The 25,780-nt window shown below is 48.5% G+C and overlaps 1 protein-coding gene across 5 annotated transcripts in view; it reads left to right on the forward strand.

The window, feature by feature from the left end:
• NFATC2 (nuclear factor of activated T cells 2) overlaps positions 1–25,780 on the forward strand; it is a 158,776-nt gene that overhangs the window by 13,487 nt on the left and 119,509 nt on the right. The window contains exons 1-3 of one of the 5 annotated variants that reach the window (XM_007446371.1): positions 1,863–2,228; positions 19,859–20,356; positions 24,686–24,857. In XM_007446371.1, the coding sequence (XP_007446433.1) occupies positions 19,872–20,356; positions 24,686–24,857 (657 nt within the window). In that variant the 5' untranslated portion in view covers positions 1,863–2,228; positions 19,859–19,871. Of the gene's footprint in view, positions 1–1,862; positions 2,229–19,344; positions 20,357–24,685; positions 24,858–25,780 lie in introns of those variants that run through there. The other 4 variants (XM_007446367.1, XM_007446368.1, XM_007446370.1 and 1 more) reach the window with 4 other exon arrangements.

The raw sequence follows: 25,780 nt of genomic DNA on the forward strand, positions 1-25,780 counted from the left end.
GAGGGCAGAGACCATGTCCTGCTGATGGCTGCATCCCCAAGATATGTAGCAGTGCCAGGTACCAAGCAGGTGCCCAGTAAAGATTTGTGGAATGAATGATGATTGATAGCTTCACACAAACCCCTTAACGGAGCAGAGACGGCTCCCCCTGAAGAGTACATCTTCTCTATACTTCTGGCACGTGGGGAAGGGTTAGAGTCAGTCCCCAGCTGAGATCAAGCTGTGGTTCTCAGGGACTCCTTGAACCTCTCCCATCTACTTTTCTGATCCAGCGATTCTCAACACTGGTTGCGCTTTAGATTCATCTGAGGTCATTAAAAAAACCCAAAAAAACCGCTTTGGGTGTTCCAGTTCAGTGGGTTTGGATTGAAACGTGAAAACAGGCATTTTTTTTTTAAAGTGTCTCAGGTGATGCTAACGTGCCATAAGGGTTGAGGCCACTGCTCTCATCTCACCGTTTTTACCTGTGAGTCTGTTTTCTGACTTTAGCTAACTTGGTCCGAGACCCCTGGAAGTGTTTCATGGGAGGTGGTAGTAGGTTCTTATGTACTGTCCCCCAAATGTACCTGTTCAGAACATTCACCTTGGGTGCCTGCTTAAAAATACACAGCCCTGGGCTTCCCTGGTGGCGTAGTGGTTGAGAGTCCGCCTGCCGATGCAGGGGACACGGGTTCGTGCCCCGGTCCGGGAAGATCCCACGTGCCGCGGAGCGGCTGAGCCCATGAGCCACGGCCGCTGAGCCTGCGCGTCCGGAGCCTGTGCTCCGCAACGGGAGAGGCCACGGCAGTGAGAGGCCCGCGTACCGCAAAAAAAAAAAAAACCAAAAAAACCCCAAAAAACACAACCCTGAGCCTTTACTCCAGACTTAGGGTTTCAGAAGCTCCAGTGAGGGGCCTGGGAATCTGTGTTTTTAACAAGCGTCCAGGCGTACTTGTCACCTGCCAACCTCTCCACCTGCACTGCCCTCCTTCCTGGTCTCCCACACAAGAACACCTTCTGGCTCTTACTTTCTTTTGGTTCCCACCGCCGGAACACTCTTCCCCCAGATCCTCCCATCAGTCTGGTTCAACCAAATGCTACCTTCCCAGAGAGGCCCTACCTGACCACCGAAGTGAGCAAAGCCTCGTGAACCCCCAGCCTTTACCCTATATCTCTGGTGAGTTCTCTCCTGACACCCTATGGGGATGATCTTTGCTCCCCTGTTTATCTCCTGCATGACTCTTCCCCCACCAGAAACTGAGCCCCAGCAGTGTCTGGTTCATGCTGGGTCCCCGGCACCTGGCCAAGAGGTATAGATGTAAAGGTGGGACTTGCCCTCTGAGAGTGTCTCTGATTCTTTCCCAGGTCCTGGGAATTGAGTTCAGGGGCACTCAGGTGACTGATGTACGTGAAAATCATGCCACAGCTGTGGGCAGAGAGGCACCTGGAGACACGAGTCTTCAAGAGAAGGGCGTGGGTGCACTCCCTCCCCCCACCCCCCATCCCCCGCCCCCTTAGATTAGAAAAGAGGAAAAAGGTTGGGATCAGCCGGTCATAGAGGGCAAACGACAAGAGGCTTTCTCATCTGGAGGATCCGGCAGGGGCGCAGAGCTCACCGCTGGGAGGGTAGGAGCAGCGGCCGCACCAGAGCGCCTGGCGGCGGCCCCGGCGGGTTGCTACGCGCGGTGCCCGGGTAGTGCGGCCAGGGCAGCGCGGCCAGGGCCAGGGGGCGGCCTCCTTCCTCCTGGGCCCGCCCGCCACTCCTCCCCTCCCTTCCCCCCTCCCTCCCCGGGTCCCTGGGTGGCGGCCCCGCCCCCGCCGACCCGGCCGCGCTGTCCCCGCCTCCCCTCTCCCCTCCCCGGGCTGCAACAGGTGCCTCCCGGAGCAGGAAGCCCGCGCCGCCGCCGCCGCTAAGCTCCCGCGGGAGCGTCCAGGACCCGCTGCGCCAGGCGCGCCGTCCCTGGACCCGGCGTGCGTTCCCACGAGGGCAGTGACCCCGCCGCTCCACCCGCCTCTCCGCCCCGCTTCCTGCCTCCTTCGCCACCCCCGACGAGGGCCCAGGAGACAGCCGAGCCTGCCCTCGCCCCCGGCCCGCCGCCCTCCCGCCGCTCTGCGCGCCATGGACGCCCAGGAGCCGCAGCCCGACCCCGACGGCGGGGGCGCCCCGGGCCACGAGCCTGGAGGCAGCCCCCAAGACGAGTTCGACTTCTCCATCCTCTTCGATTATGACTATTTGAATCCTATCGAAGGTCGGTGGAGGCTCGCCCCGGCTTGGCCTCCGAGCCCGGGCTGGGGCTTGGGCCTGGACAGTGGACACAGGGCCCCCTTTTGCTCCACGTGTCACACTTACTGGGGGGCCTGGAGCGGGGGGGTGCCTCTCCCCTCGGCTGAGGGAGGGCGCGAGGCGTCAGGGACTGCAGCCGCCTTTAGGGGGCGCTAGGCTCACTCTGCCGGCTAGGGCGTTGGTTTCCAGTTACTTCTCCCTGATTGTCACTGGTAGCAAAGCCAAGGGTGGCAGGGGTCTCAGCTGGCCTCTTGCCTGCAGCTGGTCGTCAGAGGGCAGCGGAAGCTACTGGTTTGCCTTTGGAGGGAGGAGACGAGGAAGCCAGAGAATGGAGTTCGTGGGAAGGGGCTGGTGCAAACAGAGGGCAGGTGAAGCGGATCCTCCCACCTCCGGGCACCACCGCGTGCGAGCCCGTAGTTGGGGACTTTGTGTTGACACTAAGGAAGGGGTTGTCTGTATCTAATGCTGGAGGGTGGTTTGACTTCATCTTAGGCGGCTGGCCCATTTCCTCCCTCGGGTCTGCTGCTGTGTTTGCACATCACCCCGCATGGCTCAGTGTGAGCTTTATTAAGGGATCCCCCACCCCGCGGTCATCATGGCTGTGGGGCGGTTGTGGATTCAGGAAGATGCAGGCTGTTCCTGCCTCAGCGACCTGTTGGTTGGTGCCTTCAAGTGCGCTCTGCGCTGGGGACCGGGGATTTCCCCAGGCTGGGCCGTCATTTCACGTGTTTAACAGGAGCCTTGGTCAGACGAGAAGGTCGCACACCCAACCTCACTGTATTTTTCTGGTTAGCAGGTTGTCTTGGGAAAAAAAAAAAACTCAACCAGGCTTCCTGATTTTGACAGCCTAGCCCAGGCAGTGCTTATTGAAGCCTCTGGGGCAGGCCTCGTGGTAACTTCCAGATGCACTTGGGCTTGGCTGCATTAGGGAAAGCAGGAAGGGGTTGTGCTGCCTGCTGTGTGTAGGAGGCCTTTTCCGGACTCTCCGGGGCTTGCTGTTTCCCAGAGATGCTGGGTTAGGCAGAGAAGCTTTAACTTTCCTTCCACAGCATCTTCAGGTGAAGCTCCTTAGGTGAGGGGCTTGCTTGGATTTCGGAGATGCCCTCACTCGGATACCAAGTGAAGATGGTAATTCGTAATTATTCTCTATTTTGGCTGGAGGTGGAAATAATTATCCAGCCAAAGAGCCCAGTCTTCTTGAGTTGCAATCCTGAGGCCATCCTTTGCTTTGAAAAGATACAGTTAAGAATCTGCAAACGATCCCTCTAGCATCAGTGGTCTTGCTGTTTGTTGAGATTAAACTCATGTTTTGCAGGGAACTAATACTTACACCCCTCCCAGATTCACAGTCAACGAATTTTTTTTTTTTCCTGCAGTGGGGGGAGATTTCCGGGGAAACAGTTTCCAAGCCAAATCCGATGGGAGGTGCTTTTTATAGTTTTTCTTGGCAAGGGGTGCTTGGAGGCTGCCAGATGGGTGTCTAAATCACCACAATGAAGGCCCCAGAATCTATTTATTAAAAATAAACTTTATTTTTTGGACCAGTTTTAGATTTACAGAAAAGTTGTAAAGATAGTACGGCAAGTTCTCATATACCCAGCACCGCACCAAGCCCCCTATATGATGAGCATCTTACATTAGTTGATACATTTGTTATAATTAATGAGCCAATATTATGATACAGTATTATGAACCTAAGTCCATACTTTATTCACATTCAGACTGTCGTTTTTTATTTTGTTGTTTTTTTTCATGAGCTTGACAGTTTTGAGGACTACTGATCAAGTACATTGTAGAATGTCCCTTCAATGGAGTCTTATGTTTTTCTTATGGTTAGACAGGGCTATGGGTTTTGGGGGAGGAAGACCACAGAGGTAAAGTGACCATTTCCATCACATCATATCAAGGGTACCTACTATCAACATGATTTATCACTACTGAAGATGGCCTTGATCACCTGGCTGAGGTAGCCTTTGGCAGGTTCCTCCACTGTAAGGTTAACTCCTTTCTGAACTGTGCTCTTTGGAAAGAGGTCACTGTGTGCGGCCCCACTTAAGGAGTGAAGCATTATGCTCTGAAATCTGTAAAATAATGACCCCTTGCTGGGAAGTCAGCAGCACAGAAACATCATGGCTCAGGAAGAGAAGGGATGTCGGGAGCTTTGAGAGGCTAAAGCGAGCTGTACCAGATGTGGGTCTGGCTCACCCAGATGTTAATAGCAGTCCCCTCTCTCTGCTTCCACATGATGGATCTCCCCAAGGGCCAACACTAGCCCTTATCTTGCTATTGGGCTTTGTCCCAGGTGACAGTATGTTGGTGATGCACATGAGGTGTTCTGCTTAACTCTGGGCGTGGGCTTGGCGAAAAACCAGAGAGGGAAGGGGACTGCTCATGGGACAGATGTTGTCAGAAATTGGTGTCGGCACTTAGGGAATTTGGGGGAAGTCGGGTGCTCATTTTATGGAGCTTGAACATGTGGCAGATGTTTATTAGCTCATGTAGTACCCCTCCAACCCTAGCAGGTAGGCACTGTTGTCACCCTCATTTTACAGAGGAGGATGCAAAGGCACAGAGAGGTGAAGGAATTTTCCCAAGAAAGCGGCAGAGCTGAAATATGAACCTGGCTGTCCCGCTCCAGAGCCTGTTTTCTGTTCCTCATTCCCTCTCTTGATGAGAGACACATGTAAAGCTGTTTGTTAGGGGCCTGGTACCATGCAAGACTGGAATTCAAAACATTTACCAACAGAGTGATCTTGGAAAAGTCATCTAACCTCTCTGGACCTCTGTTTGCTCAGCTGTCACGTGACTGGAATGATAGTACTCACCTCATGGTGTTGTTTGCCTTGAATGGCTTAACCCACTTAAATCAGTTAACACAGAGTGTGATTTCTTACTAGCTTTTTATTAAAGCCTTGATTTTGTTAATAGAGATGTTCAGTAATGTGAGTCATTATTCATTTACTCATCCATCTAACTATTGAGCACCTATGGTGTTAGATCCTGGGGATATAATAGGAAATGAGACTCAGTCCCTGCCCTCACTGAGTTAGAGCCTCGAGTTGTTTTCTCTCGTCTGACTGCATTGGCTGGTACCTCCAGTAGCATCTACATGGTACTGGAAAGTAGACATCTTTGCTTTGTTCCTGACCCCAGCAGGAGTACCCTCAGTGTTGGCTTTGGAATCGAGACATATGTACTTAATTAGGTTAAGGAAGTATTCATCCATTTCTATTTTCATGAGAGTTTTGATTAAGAATGGGAGTTGAGTTATGCCGTAGACGTTTTAGCATCTATGGAAAAATATGATTTTATTCTTCTAAGATCACTTATATTAATAGATTTCCTAATATTGAAATATTCCTGGTATCAATCCCACTTGCTCACTGTGTATTATTTTCTTATGGTGATGGGGCCGGCATCTACTGGATAATATTTTGTTCGGGATTTCTTTTAGCGGTACGTATGAGTGATATTTGTCTGTAATGTCCATTTTGGTATGCTGTTAGGTATAAATTTCTTCTCTATGTTCAGGAATGGCATGTGTATTATTGGGACTATCCAGTTTCTACAGTTGCGATAGAATTCCTCTGTGACGCCATCTAGATCTGGTGCCTTTTCATGGGGTGGTTCTGCGATAGCTTTCTTGATTGTGTCTATGGGAACTGGTCTGTTTACGTTTTCTATTTCTACTGGAGTCAATTTTGGTAAACTTTATCTTTCTAAGAAATTATTTATTTCCCCTATCTGGATTTTCAGATTTATTTGCCTAGAGGCATTCAAAGTAAACTCTTATTTTTTTTCTACTGAGGGAGAGAGCTAAGTATGTAGTAATATTGATAGAAAGAGTGGGGACCAGTGCTACTGAGCCCACCTTGGAGGGGAGAGGTGTGCTGGCTGTGATCAGACAGATCAGAAGTTTAATTTCTTTGTGTGTGCTTGTGAAGTCAATGCATTCTTACTTCTCCCAACTTGTAATACACTGGGAGAGACGGGCTGGTCCTGGGAATACCCGGTCACCTCCAGAGGTGCCAGATCTCCTCTGGGCTGTGCTGGGACTGACATGTCAGGAGTGCTTGCTTCTAGTCTACCTCAGTGGGTCTGGTGTGTCCCTCCTCCGATTCCTGGTAAGCCGATGCACGTGGCGTTAACTTTGACCTTTCAGAAAGGAAAATGGACTCCTGGTCATTGCTTGTAAAGTTTATTCTGGTGATCCTTAAACTTTTCGGGTCACAGCCCTTTGAAAGGCTGATAAAAGCCATAGATCCCATACGCTGTAGGAGCACACTGCACATGTGCACACCCTCCTGCACTGCTCCCCCCTCCACAAATCCCCACCCCAACCAGCATCCCCTCTGCCCCCAGCGCACCTTTTATACCATTTCCAAGTAGAGTCACAGGCCCTGCTGGAGCCCTAAGGTCCCCTGCACTTCGACTCAGGGCCACCTGCTCTCAACCCATTCACAGGGCACAATTTAAACCTCATTCTTTCAGCAAACACTCACTGAATGCTGGTTTTGTGCCAGGCCCTGTAGGGGTACAGAGACGAATGAGATGTGGTCCTGCCCTTGCCTGGCCCCCAGGCCAATGTGGGACACAGCCTGGTAAACAAATTGGGACAAATGAGGTGCCGGGATATAGTATCATGGGTTTTTTTTTTTGGTGCTTACTAAAAATAGAGCTCTACCCTAAGCAAGCAGTTCGCTAAACACATGTGACATTCAGAGACGTTGCCGTCTGTGTCGAGTTAAGGACAGGCCTTAATAAGCTTGCTTTGTACAAATAGTGTCTCCAGGTGCAGCTGGAAAGGTGAAATGAGGGCTGAACTGAGCCGCGGCCTTGTCAAGGGAGTCAAAAGGACTAGGGAGAAAGTTGCCTTAATCATGCTTTACTATTGCACACATGCCATCCCAGCTTCCAAATTAAAGGCCTTCTGTTCCTAAGGTGGCCTTAGCTTTTGATCGGGCGTAGAGGTTCTTAAAATCTTAAAGCTGTGTTATTTGGGTTGGTTCCCAAGGCTTTTTAGTCCTGTACGGTGATGGGGTTGAATAAATTTGAAAAATGCAGCATTGGTGGCCAGTGGCCCTCAATCCTGGCTACATGCTAGACTGTTCCAGCCGTACCCAGGACCTGTGAAGTCAGACTCCTTGGGGGTCAGTTAACTTTTGCTGAGAGTCACTGAGCGGTACATGGCAGGGCAGGCCTCGAACCCAGGCAGTTAGGATCCCAGGTCTCTGCCCTCAGCACTACAGCTCAGCCAGTATCTCACTGACTCCAGCGTTCCTGGGTCCCCTGTACGCCAGCATGGGGTGCATTCACCTCGTATGTTTTGATATTTACATACTTATCAATTGTATGTTCACTGCTGTCCTAATGGGATTATACTCATAAAACATGCAACAAAAATGAAAGTGGGAAAGGACAGAATATAAACGGGAGTTTTGCTGTTCCTGCATTTCTTTCTACATCCCAGTAGATTGTCGTGCATGCCTCCTGGGGTACATGTTCCCCCCAACTCCAGGGGCCATTGGCTCAGCAAGTCAGAGCACCAGATCTGAAATCAGGGAATCCTGGCTTGAAATTCTGACTTAGCTGTCTCCTACCTGCGTGACCTTGGCCAAGCAAAAGTACCTGGCATTAGCAAGCGTGCAATAAATCGTTGCCAAATAAATGGATGAAAAGTTGCATAATTCCTTATTGGTGGTATGCCTCAGGGCAGGTGATTTTGATCCTCTGCGCTTGTGTTTTCTCATCTGTGAAATGGGGGTGGAGATGGCAGGTTCCCACGAGGCAGTGTGATTGAGCGCAGGCAGCAGGGCTGTGTGAGTATCAGGCGGCAGTGGTGGTGGGCTCTGAGATGTCTTCTGGCTCGCCTGACTTCTTGAGAGCATTGGTTCCTTGGAGGAGAGAGTCTTTGCCTTGGCCTTTGATGAATCCTGAGTCTTAAGAGAAGATGCTCTTTGGAGAGGAGCCACTGGCTGTTGGGCTTCAGTCGGCATCACAGCAAGTTATCTAACTTACGTACCATCAGTTCTGACTCATCGGGCCCCTGCCTCAGCCCCAGAGCTTGGCCAGCTGCAAAAGCTTTCTCAGTTGAGCTGACTCGCAGGCTGCAAGGTTCCCTGTGGCTGCCTCTGTGAGAGGCAGGGCCTCCCCAGGTGTCCTGCCCTGGCCCCCCAGGACCCCCTGAGCCAGGGCCAGGAAGAGAGGCAGCCTTGGAAAGTGCAGCGTGATGGATGCCTTGTGGCTTCCCCCCACGAAGGGACTTCCTCTTTCCTCTCTGCCCAGCACAGGAAATAGCCACAGGGCTCCGCAGAGCTCCAGCCAAACTCGGCTTCCCTGGGCTGGTGCGAGGTTCTTTTTTTGCCGATTGTTCCCAAATTGAGCTCAGGGAAGAAGGCAAGACTCGGCCCTGAGGCTCTTCCTGGGATGCGTCAGGGGCTGTGAGCTTTCCTACCTGGAGCAGAGCCCCACATAGGTTCCCCCAAAGCAAGAGGAGCTGCCTTTGACTTTTTCCTGAACTTTTATTACGAACGTTTCCAAATATATGGAAAAGTAGAGACAGTGGTATAGTTAACTCTCATGTTCCCCTGTGCCCAGCTTCAACAATGATCAACATAAGGCCAATCTTATGTCATCTCTGCCTCAGTGTATTCTCCGCATCTCCACCCCTGCTTACTTTAAATCACATTCCAGGTGGCATAATATTTTATTAATAAATAGTATGTAGCTCAAAAGTAAGGGCTCTTGAAAACAAATCAAATACCATTATCAAACCTGAAAAGGAATAATACTTAATTTCAAATGTCCAGTGTTTAAATTTCCTGCTTGTCTCACAAGGGTCTTTTTATGGTTAATTTGTTTGAACCAATATCCAAACAAGATTCTCACATTGTAATTGGTTGACATGGCCATTTATGTCTCTTGTATTTTATAAAAATCCCCATCAGTCTGTTTTCTTGCCGTTTATTTGTTGAAGGAGCAGGGTCATTTTTCCTGTGCTGGTCTCCACGTGATGGATTTTGCCAGTGGCGTCCCTGTGGTGTTTTTTTAACGTGTTCCTTCGTCCCTTGCATCTCCTACGGACTGGCATTTAGATCTAAAGTCCTGTGCCTTGGACTTTTAGTGCTTTTTTTCCTCTGCAAGAGAAATATATCAAAGGTGGACGGGAAGCTACAGGAAGAGCAGAGAGATTGCTTTTCCCGAGTTGGCATTCGGGGACCCTCCATGCGTCCTAGTCTGAGGTTTTGGGAAAGAGCGTTTTCTCACCTGGACCTGTTTTAGTTAATACGACATATTTCTAAAAGCCAGTCCTTCTGTGTGAATTTTAATTGAGCCACGCCTGAGTGAGCTGTCTGAAGTAAGAAAGTTGCCTGCAAAGCTCAGGGTTTATAAAGGTCCTTATCAAAACAAACCTGCTTGGGTGTGCTGAAAAAGGGTTCCCGTTAGACGAGGAGGTGGGGAACGCTTTAAGTCTGCAGTGCCTGCGAAAGTCATTGTAAAGACTTCAGAAAGGGGCTGTTTTTTACCTGTGTGATCCTAAGAAGGTGCGATGAGGGTCTGAAATCCGCAACAGGTGACATCACCTCCGTTGCCAAGGAGAAAGGAGGAAAGTCATTAATGACCGGACTTGGCAGGGGCCACGGATGAAGTGTGCCCTCCCTCGGGGAACACGGCACCAAAGTGAAAGCTCCTGGGGACGAGAGTAAATAAAAGCACCCATCTGTCAATCAGGTATTAATTTTAAGTCTCTGCCCCTGGCCAAGCGTTATGGGGCCCCACTGTTTTCAAGTGGAAGTTTCCACTTGGATTTCAAGTTGCCTGGAAGAAAGGTGGAAATCAGCTTCACAGGCCATGGCAGGGGTTGTAGGACTCCATAAAGGGTACAGCTCTTTGAGGGGCTGGCGTAAAGGCGAGGGGGCCTTTACTGAGTGAGTTAGAGGAAGGAAAGCAAGGAAGCTGGCCGTGCCCATGTCGCCTCGTGCAGGGCTTTGACGGAGAGGCGGGGTAGCCACGCAAGCCCTGTTTCTGAGGAAGGATTATCTGAGGTCTACTTCTGGCTAATCCTTCTGCCCAGATCTTTCCTTTTCCTTTTGGCGAGGAAGTCACTCTCTGTTGAGCACTGCGTGACAAATGCGGAGAGACTGTCTTTTCTTAGAGACAGATCTCCCTGGAGCACAAGTTCAATCTCAAATGGCTGTTGTCTTCTTGAAAAACGGAGGCAGTATGGCAAGGTGACCGGACAAGTAAAGTCTGATGTCATCATTTGATGGACTGTTACACAGAGATGCAAAAGAAACTGCAGCTGCATACGACATGGTTAAATCTCAGACATAAGGTTGAGGAAAACTGTGACGTACATCTCGTACGGTTTTATTTGTACAATGGTCAAAGCAGGCAAACCCAGGCTATAGTGAGAGAAGGCAGGTGAGCGGGTCCCCCTGAATGAGGGTTATTGGCTGGGGAGGGCCACCAGAGAATCCTCTGGCAGGATGGAAACATTGTATATCTTGATTGGTTGGCTACACGGTGCATACATTTGTAAAAAGGCACGAGGTGTAATTCTAATATCTGTGCATTTGACTGCATTTAAATGATGTCTCAGTTTGAACACCAGCTCTGCCCCTGATTGTTTTTGTGACTTTGGGTGAATCCTCGCGCCCCTGAGTCTCAGGGCCCCGCTCTGTAACACAGAGGAGTTGATGGTTCCGGCTTCCCAGGGTGCTTGTAAACCTTGTAAAGAGAGAGAGGTAATACACGGGAAAGCTCGAGGCGCAGTGAACGAATAAAAATAGGAAGGTCTTTGAACTTCTTAAAAGCGCGAGGGCCCCGTGGAATGACTTGCAACCGGTTCTTTCTATCTATCCCAATTTGAGGACAGAGGTGAGGTCCCATGTCTGCCAGATGCCTGGGCCCTGCTGCCCCCATCCAAAAGCTGACCTTGAGGCACATGGGTTGCAGATTCCATACATTTCTCTAGTTCTCTCCAAAAGGAATACGTGTCAGCCTGCGGGTGCGTGTGTTTTTGCAAACAGCCATGCCAGTAGCCAGTCTGTAAGGCTCGGTGCTTGCAAATTGTCCCGGGTCCTGGATCCTGTGTCCCAGGCGCCTGGCCTCATGGCAGGCTGCCTGGGAGGCAGGACCGAGCCCTCCTTTCTGCCCTGTCTGGTGAAGGCAGACAGCTGCCTTAGCTGGGGCAAGGTCAGCAAAGAGCATAGCGTTCAAGGTGGCTTTTTCTAGTGGTTCCACATTGACGAGACAGGATGGTAAACTGCCTCTCTTCCCTTTCTGGCATTTCTGGACCTGACTTATCTGGATGGAATTTCTCACCTCTCATGCCCTGCTTCTGTACACGTCATCTCTGAATGATGGGTGTGACAACCTGATTCTCCGTCATTATTAATACACACGATTCATTGATTGGGAATCCAATTACTGTTCGGCATTTGTGCATGGTGGGGGCAGTAGGGGCATGGGGGGCCCTTTGGAAAGTTTGCTAAGTGCTGAATTTATTACTTGAAGCACAATCTGTAACTTTTCAAAGAAGGTCTTTCCTGTAGGTGGTGCAAGCTGCCGGATGAAAAATCCATCCACCTTTGGTCCTCTTGGCATTTCCTGCAGCCCCCAACACAAAGGAGGTTATGAGAGTAGTGGGATGGAGGGAGGCAGGATTCCTTCCCTCCATCTTCCCCCCTGTCCTCTGGCTGCACATGTACAGTGCCAGGTTGTGGCATCCTAATGCTGCCATGGCAACAGACTGTGATGTCTCAAACCCAGGGCCTGGAACTCACACCACCTTGGGGTGTCAGCTCATTGAGCGGTGGGTCTATCACCTCAGACAGGGATGGACCGCGGCTCTGGGGCCCTGCTGCCAGCCTGAGGGGCGTCTGGCCTCCAGGCCATGCCCTGGCTTCTCTCTTCCGAGTCGTTCAAGCCTGAGAGCGCCGGTTCGTGCAGTCCCTTCCCCCTTCCCCCTTCCCCAAAGGACAGATGCCTCATGTAGGTTCCTTAGCTGGGTTTCTATTTTGGTCATTCTATTCTGCTTCCTGAAAATTCCACCCGCCTGTAGTTCTAGGCGGAGAAGATGTTCTCTTGCTGTTCCTTTTTTCAAAAGCGATCTGTTGGCTGGTGAGTTGGCGCTGGTGGCTGTCTCAGACTTGGCCGTGTGTCCTTAAGGGTGAGCAACAGGCCCGCCAGAGTCTCCGAGAGGGCAGGCACTGGCAGAGAGCTCCTTGTGGCCTGAGTGGGATTTTTAAATAATCGTTGATTCAATCCTGGGGCAAATGGAGGGATTGTGAATATTCCAGAAGAAAGGAATCCGTGTCTTTAGTTGTCTAGGGCAGCCTACCTCATGATGGGGCTCCAGAGCAGTTCCTATTCTGGGGACACCTCATTTCTATGTGTTGGAATTAAGGTATCACCCTCCAGGAAATATCCCCTTTCATGTGTTACGCGGGTGGAGGAGCTGGGTGGGCTGCCTGAGACTGAATCTGGCTCTGCCGCTTAGAAGCTGTGTGACCTTGGGCAAATTAATCACCCTCTCTGAGCCTCACGTTCCCCATTTATAAAATGAGGAAACTCTATCACCTGCTTCGTAGGCCTTTTGTAAGACAAACATTAGTATATGCTAAATGCATACATAGTGGTTCTTGGTATAAAGTAAATGGTAGAGACGTGTTAGCGAGAATCATTTTTGTTACTGCAACTAGCTCACTGTGTCACTAACATTTTAGTAAGATTTAGTTGATACCCCAGGTACCCCAGAAGAGGGAGTACAAAGCATGGAGTGGAGGGGGGGTGTTCAGGCATTCTTTACCTACTCCACATATTTTCTGAAGGCTAGCAGAAAAAGAGAATTCCCAAAGTGCTGACCAATCCATTTTATTTTTATAAAAATTTCTTCCCTTTTTCTTTTTTAATGCTTTTGAAGGCACTTGGGGGCCAGTGTGTGTCACACTTTCAAGTTGTAAAATAAGGCAATGAAAGCAGAGCAAGGGGAGAATTTTCACTTAGAAGATCGTTCTTTCCATAATGATAATACGAGTATACTGGAAGGCCCCATTTACTGAGTGTTTATTTTGTGTGTTTTGGGCTTCATGTGGATAAGGTGAAACGTCAGGTGGGTATTGTCACCAACCGTGTTATACACGAGGACTCAGAGGTCCCCCAGGTCACACAGCCGGACGGGGGGTGGGGGAGAGGGGTGAAGCCGTGGAGCTGGGGGCCCCTAGCACTGTGTATGGACCGAGACCCGGACCTCAGTGCAGACGCCTTGCTAGGCCAGGGCTGGACTGGCCTCCCCAGCAATCTTGCGGTTTTGGAGAGTGGCCAGAGATCTCCCCAAATATTCATGGGGCCTAGATGTTGGGGTGAGCACCTGGGAACTTGATGGAAGGAAGGGCGATGATAATTCGACTTTCAGATGTCTGCTGCAGAAATGATTTACCTGCTGGGGCTGACGGGGAGCAGATGTCTCATTTCTGAATCAGTTGAGGTTTGACTCGTGGATGGATGCTCCCAACATTCTTTTGGGCTTTGGCTGCGTGCAGGGCCCGGAACTGTAGGGCCTAGGGCAGTGGTTCCCAGCTGCGGGTGATTCTGCCTCGCAGGAGAAATTCAGCAATGCTTGGAGATGCTTCTGGTTGTTACAACTGAGAGAGGGGTGGGGATGCTACTGGCATCTAGTGGGTAGAGGCCAGGGATGCTGCTAAACATCCTGCAGCCTCACAGCAAAGAAGTCTGTAGCCCCCAATGTCAGTAATTCTGAGGTTGAGAACCCCTGGTCTCAGGTCTGCTGGGTTCAAGCTGTGAGACCTCGGGCAAGTTAATTCACCTCTTTGTGCCTCAGTTAACCCATCTGTAAAAGGGGAGTAAACAGTGCCCATCTCATAGGTTGTGAGAATTAAATAATTTACTACATGTAATGTGTTTACAACAGAGCCTGGCATATAAATTCTCAGCACATGTTAGCTGCTGTTGTTGTTGTTATTATTATTATCGGCCTTTATCTGCCTTCAAAAAGCTCACTGTCTAGTAGACAGACAAGTGAATCTATACTTGATAGACTTCACTACACGATTCTTCAGGTTCTGGCAACACTACAGAGTCTGTAGTGTCTGATCCAGCCTAGGGAGGGCTTTTAGGAAGAGGTGGCCCAAGTGAAATCTTGCTGGACAAATAGTGGCTTGCTAGGAAAAGTGAGGACAGGAGGTATGGAAGGGTGTTCTGGGCATGGGGAACAGCATGTGCAAAAGCATGGAGGCACAGAGGACTGAGAGCAGCAACCTCTGAATCCCTCATCTCTGCCTCCACCTTCTGCCTCTTTCGGAATCCTGATGCCTCGAGTGTGGGCTGGGTACCCCGCACGGCAGGTGGGATGGTTTCACGGGCCGCCCCAATGAGTACATTGCGTACGCGGGTCATCCCCTTGGCAGGGCGCCTTCTCTTGAGTCAGGAGTGAGGCCTCTGTCAGGTGCTACTGTGTCTTTAACGCCTTTCCTTCTGATACTTGCTGTTTCCTCCCCCAATTCCAACTTAAAAAAAGGCAGACTTTCTGGGGTCGTGGAAATGTCCTGCGTCATGATTGTGGTAGTGACAAGGGTGTAGAACATCTGGCAAAACTCACTGAACTCTGCACTCAAAATCTGTACGTATAAATGATACCTTATTTAAATAAAGAGCATCAAAGAGGAAAAAAAGTGGGCCTCAGGCTCAGAGCCTTTGGCTAGCAACAGTGTCTCGCTTGAATTTAGTAACTTTTATTTTGATTGTAGTTTTACCCTACCTTCTATTTATGGAAGTGACACTGATTTTCCATTTGTGGTATGGGTGTAAAGTTTCCGTAAAAAAAAAAAAGAAAGTAATAGGCAAACGAATTTAAATTGAAATATTAAGTGAATAATATTCACTGGTGGTACATGAATATAGCAAAGATCATGCAAGTGGTAAGAAGAGCAAGCTTTTTGGAAACCCTTCTGAGAGAATCTGGTACTTCTGAGATGAGACGAACTTGGCCCAGTGCTGTGTGGGCACAGCGAGGGAGCTATCTGCAAGGGTGGCAGTTGTTTATGGAGAAATAGTGAAGAATCCTAGCTACTTAAAGAAATATTTTAATCATGAGCCTTTTGTCTGTGAGAATTACTGTCAAATACCCAGGGGAATGAGAATTAAATGATTATAAATTACCTCCATATTACTTGCTTGTGGGTAAACTTTCAAAATCTTGGGGAGAGAAAAGAAAAAGAAACTCTGCTGCTTGGATTAATTAAAACCAATGTAAATGCTTTAAATGCTTTTGCTCAGCAAACTGGCCGTTCTCTTTTTCATTGCTGCCCCGGAGTGTGAGTGATGTGTGTTTTTATGGCAAAAAGATTCTGTGACTTTCACATCAGCCCCGAGGGGGTGTTTCTGATAAGATGTAATGCAGTTTTTCTGATAAGGCCGGAATTCTTGCTAAGAGGCTTTCTGTGTTTTGTTTTGCTGGTTCGCAGGGCAATGGATTATCAGAATGTTGTCGGACATGGATTTGACCTGGATCTCTTCCTAGATTAAAAATCTGTGCTCTGTTACCTGCCAGGAAGGCTGTGTGTGTGTGTGTGTGTGTGTGTGTGTGTGTGTGTGTGTGTGTGTGTGTGTGTGTGTGTGTGTGTGTGTGTGTGTGTGTGTGCGCGCGCGCGCGCACATGCAGGCACAAGTACAAGTTTACAGGTTTATATTGAACTGCAGCTTTACAAGAACCCTAGACCCTACAGACTTTAGTTAGGAAAATGAAAGGACATCAGAGCCAGAAGCAGCCAAGGAGACTGATCTGGTTTAACGCCGTCTGGTTACAAATGAGGAGGTTGAGACCTAGAGTGGGTGGGGGACTTTTCCAAGGTCACACAACTAGTTAGTGGCAGAGTAGGACTAGAATGCAATTTCCTGCTTCCTAAACCAGGTGTCATTGCTATATATCATGTTATGTCACACCCCCCCTTTAAAATAAAATAAAAACATGTGCCTTTTGGAAATTATCTTTCTATTCTCAGTGTAGTACAGAAGTCAGAGTCTCCTTTCTGCCTCTGCCCCTAACTACTTAGCTCTTCTCTCTGGAGGAAATCACTGTTACCTGTAACTTCCAGGGAAAGCCTGTGTACCCATAAGCATGGTGTGTGTGTGTGTGTGTGTGTGTGTGTACACACTCACCCTCTGTTTCTATACTATGCATACTGTGTGCATCTTTAACGGTATCTTGTGGTCATTCTATATCAATGTAAAAAGAACCTTTTCAACCCTTTTTGTAGCTGTATTGTATCTCACTATGTGAATGACAGAATTTAACCCATCCCCAGCTGATGGACAGTAGGTTGCTTCCAGTCTTTGGGGATTATAAACAGGGCTGGACTGACTAAACTTATGCATACCTGATTTTGCACATGTGCTGGATAAATTTCTAAAAGTGACATTGCTTGATTCCAAGTATACGTGCGTTTGGAATTTAGATAGATATTACCAAATCACCCTCTCTTAAGGTTATGTCTTTCTACCGTTTCTTTTGGATGTTAGCATCTTCGAGGAGTAGTTTAAATATTTCATGCTTTATTCAGCAGACCAACAAATATTTTTGGAGGGCCTGCTTTGTGGCAGGTCCTGTCCAGTTGTTAGGAATACAGTGGGGGTGGGGTGGGGTGCTGAGTTAGTCCTCATGGAATTGACTGATTGGTGGAGGTGGGGCTGGGAGTTGGGGGAGAGGCAGATGATAAGTTAACTACAGAATTACTGAATTAGAATTGTGAGAAGTGCAGTGGAGCAGAGCAGGGAAGTGTGAGTGGGGTCTGATCTCGTCAAGGTCAGAAGGACTTCTGAGAGCACACTTTAGCCAAGCTTCAGGGAAGGAGCGGTTTTAGTTACAAAGAGGGTTGGGTGGGGGAGGAGTTGTTGAGCAGAGGGAACAGCGAGTGCAAAGGTCCTGAGGCAGAAAGGAGCTTGGCATTTTCTGAGAATGACAGCCAGTTTGGCTGGAGTCTGGGGAGAGAGGAGAGGGGAGAGGGTAGAGAGAGGCAAGGCTAGAGGGGCAGGCAGAGGCTCAACCGGGCTGACCTAGTTGAGGTTGTTTATCTTGATCCTGGGAGCTGTGGAAAGCCATTTCTGGGCTCTCATCTGGGGTGGGGCACCACCTGAACCCTATGAGATCAGCTCAGCTAAACCAGATAGCACTTACTCCAGGATGGCCCAGAAAGGGCACCAAGGAAGTGGAGGATCACCTGTGTGCACCAACCAGCTCTGCTGTTACAGTGCAAAAGCCAGCCACAGGCTATGTGTAAACAAATAGGAGCGGCTTTGTTCCAATAAAACTTTACTTACACACGCAATCTGTGGGCCAGCTTTGGTCCAGGGGGCTGTAGTTTGCCTGGCTCTGATCTAGCAGCATGCGATTCTCTAAACAGATAATATCTGATGTGATGTGAGCTGCTAACAGGGGTCAGTGGAGAAAAGATGGCAGGGAAATGGGGTGGAGAATGACACAGGGGTGGGGATGGAGATGACCCTTCTGATGGGCCTAAGGAGCTGCTGACTGAGCAGGCATGTGAAGGAATTAAGGGAAGCAGCCAGGTGAAGATCTTGGGGGGAGACTTTCTAGGGAGAGGGAGCTCCACAGCAGGAGCTGCTTGAAGAATCGTGAGGATGTTAGCAGGGCTGGTGCTGAGAGCTTGGGGAAAAGTGGGGAGAGTAGGAGCAGTGAGACAGGCCAGGGCTAGGGGGCGAGTGTGTTAAGGACTGTCCTGGGGCCATCTAGGGAAGCCTTTAAAGTGGGTTTCACTTTACAGTGGACATTTCCATAGACGGCTGCGTGGAGAACAGACCATAGAGGGTGAGTGTAGAAATGGGGAGACCAGGGAGGAGGTGACGGCAACAGTCCAAGTGGAAGAGGGTGGCGGGAGGTGGTGACACATGAATTTGGTTCACATTTTAATAGAGCGGTCAGGCTTTGCTGATGGATTGGATGTAAGGTCACGAGAGAAGAGTCGAGGCTGACCCAAGTAACGACCGAGAGGGTGGAGGGGCCTCTGTTAAGCTGGGGAGCTTGCAGGAGGGGCAGGGTGTGGGATGGTGGGAACAAATAGCTAGTTCCCTCTCTAATCTCACTCTCTAGCCACGGGTTCTTTTGAGGTGGCAGCAGAAGCCTGAGCTACGTGGCCACGATTAAAGAACAAAATTAGATCATTCTGTATCCACTGATTTTATTAGTTTGGGAGGCTCTATAGCTATGGCTCTGTCTTTTGGGGGCCAAGTAGCTTTTCTGGGGGATTTCTAATCCTGTTCATTCTGTATTTGGGTGAATCTCTTCCCCTCCCTGGACCTCAGTTTCCTCATCTGTAAAATGGCACAAGATGAGATATGGCTCAGGAGTCCTGGTTGCAAATTAAGTCACTTTTTTACATGTGGGCATAAACATTTGGGATTTGAACCCAGAGCTTCATGGTCTCCAGAGCTGCTGTGGCCTCCCCCTGCATCTTGTAGCTGTATCATACAGGTAGAAAGAGCAGATGGGCCTAGGTCAGTGTTTTTCAAACTGTGGGTCATGACCCACTGGTGGGACAGGAAATCTGTTTAATGAGTTATGACCAGAATTTAAACAAAATAACCCCAGACAGGAGGATAGATAAGAGTGCATCATACGTAGCAGGGTAAGTATTGTTTTGGGAAGCTTTTGTTTCAGTTGCCAGTGAACATGATGGTGTGAACTGAATTGTGAAATAAAATCACATTTCTTTTAAGGGTTTCACTGAAACAAAAGTTTGGAAGCCGTGAGCCCAGCCAGCCATCCAGGTCTCTGGCTGCTGCTGCATGGCTTGGACCAGCTGTGCTCGTGCACCTGCACTAAAATCCTTCCGCTTTGATCTCTCCGTTCAAGGAATCTGGGATGAAGTGGCCTCACTTTCCTTCTGTGAGGGAAGGAGTTTCTAGCTCTGGGGTTTGGTGTGGTGGGGATTAAAAAAATAATAATAATAGCATGAGACAAAACCCAATCTGTGATTGCTCTGCATCCGGAGTTGTGTTTTAGAGGCTTAAAAAGACCCCTCCCTCCCCCCTTCTCTTTCCAGAAGAACCGAATGCACATAAGGTCGCCAGCCCACCCTCCGGACTCGCATACCCCGATGATGTCCTGGACTATGGCCTCAAGCCATACAGCCCCCTAGCCAGTCTCTCTGGCGAGCCCCCCCACCGGTTGGGAGAGCCGGATAGGGTAGGGCCCCAGAACTTTCTGTGCCCTGCCAAGCCAGCGGGGGCCTCGGGCCTGAGCCCTCGGATCGAGATCACTCCATCCCACGAACTGATGCAGGCAGGGGGGCCCTTCCGCATGAGAGACACTGGCCTCATGGTCGAGCAGCCGCCCCTGCCGGGGGTGGCTGCCAGCCCGAGGTTCACGCTGCCCGTGCCTGGCTTCGAGGGCTACCGCGAGCCGCTTTGCTTGAGCCCCGCTAGCAGCGGCTCCTCTGCCAGCTTCATTTCCGACACCTTCTCCCCCTACACCTCGCCCTGCGTCTCGCCCAATAACGGCGGGCCCGACGACCTGTGTCCCCAGTTTCAAAACATCCCTGCTCATTATTCCCCCAGAACCTCGCCAATAATGTCACCTCGAACCGGCCTCGCTGAGGACAGCTGCCTGGGCCGCCACTCGCCCGTGCCCCGTCCGGCCTCCCGCTCCTCGTCGCCTGGTACCAAGCGGAGGCATTCGTGTGCGGGGGCCTTGGTTGCCCCACTGCCCGGAGCCTCACCCCAGCGCTCGCGGAGCCCCTCGCCGCAGCCCCGGGACGACGGCGCCCCTGCCGGGTACCCCCCCGCGGCTGGCTCTGCCGTCCTCATGGATGCCCTGAACAGCCTCGCTGCCGACTCGCCCTGTGGGATACCCCCCAAGATGTGGAAGACCAGCCCCAGCCCGTCGCCGGTGTCCAGCGCCCCATCCAAGGCTGGCCTGCCCCGCCACATCTACCCAGCCGTGGAGTTCCTGGGGCCCTGCGAGCAGGAGGAGAGGAGGAACTCAGCCCCCGAGTCCATCTTGCTGGTGCCACCAACTTGGCCCAAGCAGCTGGTGCCCGCCATTCCCATCTGCAGGTGAGTCAGGCTCTGAAAATGATTTATTCCATGGTCCAGTTTTAAGAGAAGGTTTTCTGGTTATGAGCATGGGATTCAGAGTTGGCTAGACTGGTCTTAAATCCTGGCTCTCCATTTCCTGGCTGCCAGACCTTGAAAAGGAAGTGAAGTTCTCTGGGAAAAGAAAACAAAACAAAACTCGGAGCTGCAGTTTTCCCATCTGTAAAATGGGTGTAAGTGTCCCTGACTTACTGGGTGGTTGTTAGGAGGATGCAGTCATAGGATGCATGTGATTGCTCATATGACACTGAGCTCATTCATGCATTCGCTTATTTAACAAGTATTTATCAAACACGTACTACGTGCCAGGCACTGTTACAGGTGTTGGGGAGACAGTGTGAACAAAACGGGGAAAAAAATTCTGCCTTCGTGGAGCTGACGTTCTAGTAAGCTCAAAGCAAGCCTGAACACGTGGAATTTGCTATCTTATTATAAGAGGAATTGGTGTTTGTTGGCATCTGCTATGTGCCTCAGTATTGCAATCAGTGATATGGAGGCCTTCAAAAAATGTGGGAGCCATAATCCTCAAAGAGCTTAAAATCTTGGCAAGCTGAAGAGATGCATGAATAGCAGCATGTAGGCTTGGGGTCTCCAGGGATGGATCTGAGTCTTGGCTCTGCCACTCACTGGCTGTGTGATCATGGGCATGTCTGCTGCTGCCATCCTGCTGTGCCCATAACAGACATCACTAATCATGCAGGGCCCTCTTTCTCACTGAGCACCTTTTTGATGCTGTGCCCAGGGCAGACATTGCTAATCAATCAGGACCTTCATTCTCACTGAGCACCTTTCTGGGCCTTGGTTCATTTCCTGTGAGATGAGGATGATAATAGTACCTACCACATGTTTTTTTTGTTTCTTTGTTTTTTTAAGGATTAGGTGAGATAATATATATCGAACTCTTAGCATAGAACCTACATAGGTAAGAGCTCATGAAAGAGACAGCTGTTATTGTTGTTGGGGAATCTTATCCTTTTAGAGGAAGCACTTTGTTGCTTCCTCACTGATGAGCTGTGTGCTAGGAGATTGAGTCCCCAATAGCTGTTAGAGTGATGATAGTGACAATAATAATCGCCAGCATTTCAGGATGCTAGCTGTGTGCCAGGCACACTTCTAAGTACTCTCTCTGGATTATTTCATGTTATTCTCACATAAACCTGGTCTGGTTATATATTTATCTTCATTTTGATAATAAGGAAAATGAGGTATACAGATTAGGAGCAGAGACTATTTGATCTGTTTTATTAGGTGAAGAATCTAAGCTTTATGCTATTCCCATTATCCCAGTGGTTTTCAAAGTGTTATTTGCTTGTAGCAAATGGAAGCCTCTTCTCTTCAAATAAAATGTTGAATGCCAAAATAGGTAATGTAGAGCCGTTTTGATTGATGTGGGGTTGAGAGTAGCCTAGGGCCCTGTCCACTGGGCCTGGCTTCCCCATGCCCACCTGCCCCCGACCCCGACCGAAATGGACTGAATGGAGCTTCTGGTCTGATGTTTCCTCCAAAGCAGGTTCTGAGAACACTAGTGCCATCATAGGTCAGTCAGTCCCTTAAGGAAAGGAGTTTCTGGGTTTAATAGAGTTTAATAGATACCTTTGTGTAGGGGCTGCTCCCCGCTGCGGACAGAATGTGCGGTGATTTCAAAGGCCATCTGATCACAGAGTTCTGAGACTAAAGTTTCCTGGAGCCACCTTAGGAATGCTGATCAAGATCAATGCCTGGTGCAGGTTGAGAAACTGGGGCTCAGAGAGGTGAAGTGATATGCCCATCAGCACCCAGCTAGTTCATGACCAAGTTGGAAATCAGAATTCAAGATTCCTGACTCCTTGTTATTTCTGGTCAACTCCTTGATCAGTCTCCAAAACATGACTTATTTGGGAGTGAGGAGGATCATTAATATAAAATACGATCGTGAGGCATTTATCTGAGACTTTATTGTGTATAAAATCCTTCCCTCTCCATTATGTGGCTTGATCTGAGAGGTTCTGATGAGTTAGAGTCCTTTAGTCCCTAGCAAGTGCCAATCTGTGCCAGCCAATGAGATATTTGCAAGAATTTTCTATTTGTTTGAGAAGATAGGGCATTCAAAGAAGTCTCACGATGATATTTATCACAGGGAGTGTGGATAACTCAGCAGGGGGCTGGAATTCAAATGCAGGATGTCAGACTGGCTCCAGTGGTCTGAGTCTTAAGATTATATTTCGGTTGTCAAACACCTATTCCAGAACCAAACAAGATAAGAAGTTGATACTTAGGGATATTCCATTGAATCTTCTGCTCACTAAATGTTTTGATTCATACAGGGTGGAGTGATTTTTTAATGAGCCTTATTTTGCTAACTTTAGAAAATTTTAACTTGCATACATGAGAATAAGAGTATTTAACACATGTGGCACCTTGGATGTAGACAGAAGCTTGAAGGCATCTTGGAACTGTAACTAAGGTAGAAATAAAGGCACTTTAGACATCTGAGACTTCAGAGTTAAAGGGGCTTCAGGAGACAATGTGGTTATAAAGAAGGGCTGGAGATTTCCTTGCATAGTGAGGATGGAATTGTAAGTTGGATTGTATGTTCAAGTTTGGCTCTGGCACTGATGGAGTTTGTGGGGTTGCTGCCCCCCTCCACTCTCCCCTTGGAATTGCTGTAAGAGAGAAGGGATAGAATTGGCCTCACTGAAAATGTTTAATTAAGTCCAGTTGATAATGTTAGCTTCTAGCAGTTTTGGGCTTAGCAGGAAAGACTGTCCTGATTAGATTAATGTTTTCTCCTGCATGTGGAAAATCAGGACATAGTGACACAAATCCATGCATTTGTAACTTCAAAGCTACTTTGAACATACGGGTGTTCTTTGAAATAAAACTGCTTGTTCATTCATCCATTTATCCTTCCATTCATTCGTCCGCCCACCCACTGAATATTCACTGACGACCTAGCAAATGTCAGGCATTGCTCTAGACTCATTCCATCAATGAGGTATTTTCTTGGGCCTGTTTTAAAGAAATTAATAAGATAAGAGACAGTGTAGAGATGTGGAAGGAGCACTGGACCGGGAGTCAAGAGACTTAAGTTGGAGCCTTGGCTGTGTCTTGCTCTGTGATCTTGGGAAAATGTCTTTAGGTTCTCTTGGGCTCTGAGTGAATGGTCTAGATAGATTGTGAAGACTTCATTCACCTCTTCAATGACCTAATACTAACCTCATATCAGGTACCTGATGTGTGTGCTGGGTAGGGTTGAGACTGTATAATAAAATGAAACTTAATGTCATGCCCTCAAAGATTTTACAAATTCAGATGCCAAAGCATACACATCCAATACCATTAATACTGTAGTCAGATCGTCTACAGGAAGTAACTATTTATTTGAAATATACACTATATTACATGAAAAAATAATTATAGCTAATATTTATTGAGCAGTTATTGTGCTTAAGCTTTTTATATGATCTCAGTACCCCCATTTCACAGTTGAAGGAGACTAAGGCCTAGGGAGATAGAGGCATTTGCTCTAAGTCACACAGGTAGTTAGAGGTGGAGCTGGGACTTGAACTTGGGTGTGCAACTCCAGTCATGCTCTTGACCTTTACTCCTCATTTAATTGTAGGAAGTCTGAGTGGTTTGGCTCATCCATACCAAAACCAGACACCTCTCTGTGGTTAGATGTTCTACACTTGACCCAAGAAGTAATGATTGTGACTGGGAATGGCCTCTCCCTAAATTTACTTTTAATTGAGACATCAGACATAGAAATAAGAGCTAGAAAAACTCTCAGATGTCATCTAGTCCATTTGTGGTTACAGGATACTGAGGATAAGAAAGATGAAGTTGCATACCTAATGTCACATGGCAAGTTAGTGACACAGTGGGGCCCCTGATTTCTATTTCAGTGTTCCTTCTCCCACACTTACTCCTTTGGAAAAGAAAAACATCCTGGATAAGGGATGTTCTTTAGAGGTGAGAGGTGATATTCTTCAAAATTTCCAGAGGAAAAGAAGTTACAGTGGTTCAGAACATGCTAGAACAATCATATCGTGACCTTAGCTTCATAAACTGAGATGTCAGTCATTCTGTCTTCGTCAAGGTGGAAGAGAAAACAAAGAAAGAGAATGAAAAAGATCTCTACCTTGTGAAGAGCCCTACCTATCATGTCTGAGAAATGTGTGCCTCCCAGCAGGCAACATTATCATATGCCCATTGGACATTATTTTCAGAAAAGGGACCATTTATGTTTATTGTACAGGTTGATGGGATATGATTTGTTGTACACATGACTGATTCTGGTTCCTCTTTCAGCATCCCAGTGACTGCATCCCTCCCACCACTTGAGTGGCCCCTCTCCCACCAGTCAGGCTCCTACGAGCTGAGGATCGAGGTGCAGCCCAAGCCACATCACCGAGCTCACTACGAGACAGAAGGCAGCCGAGGGGCTGTCAAAGCTCCGACTGGCGGCCACCCTGTGGTTCAGGTATGGCCTTGAGTTCTCTTCCTTTTGCGTCCTCATTTATCACTGGGTGATTTACTTCTGCTGAGCTACTGCTTGGTGCTTATTAGGTTGAGGTATGTGTCTTAGCCTCTTTTTCCTCTGAGGGATGGGAAATTTGAGACTGAGTATCAGAAGCTAATCCAGCTACTCAGAAGCCATAGACAAAAGTCTTACTGAGCTGGATAAGGATAGAAATGATATTCATGCTCAAGCTTCTTCTTTCTTCTCTTTCTGATTGAGAGACCACTAGAGTTTTGCAGAGGTTTCTGTATTGAAGGTTTCTGAAGCCATCATTTTGTGTTTAAATTTCAGATGAGAGTCCATTGAGGAAAATCAATATATTGAAAAGTGGGGAAAAGTTAAAACTACAGAGTCAAATACCTAAAATAACTATTATTAGCATTTTGATATATTTCCTGTTGCCTTTTTTTCTATTCATAAACATGGCAATGTCTATCACTGTACATTTGTATACTTGATGTTATAGTAGTTTGTACTTTGATTTTTTTTTCACTTTGCATTATACTCTGAGCATTTCCTCCTGGTTTTTCCTTAATCGTTATCTTTTTTTTTTTTTTTTGCGGTACGCGGGCCTCTCACTGTTGAGGCCTCTCCCGTTGCGGAGCACAGCCTCCGGACGCGCAGGCTCAGCGGCCATGGCTCACGGGCCCAGCCGCTCAGCGGCATGTGGGATCTTCCCGGACCGTGGCACGAACCCGTGTCCTCTGCATCGGCAGGCGGACTCCCAACCACTGCGCCATCAGGGAAGCCCAATCATTATCTTTTATGTCTGTGGCTTTTGATTTAACCTCAGATTTTTTTTTTCAAAATAACTAGAGAACTGTTTTTTTCCTCCAAAATATTGAGTTGAAATATTCTTTTTTTTTTTTTTTTTTTTTTTTTTT

The sequence above is a fragment of the Lipotes vexillifer genome, unplaced genomic scaffold, assembly GCF_000442215.2.
Source record: "Lipotes vexillifer unplaced genomic scaffold, Lipotes_vexillifer_v1.1 scaffold251, whole genome shotgun sequence".
NCBI lineage: Eukaryota > Metazoa > Chordata > Mammalia > Artiodactyla > Lipotidae > Lipotes > Lipotes vexillifer.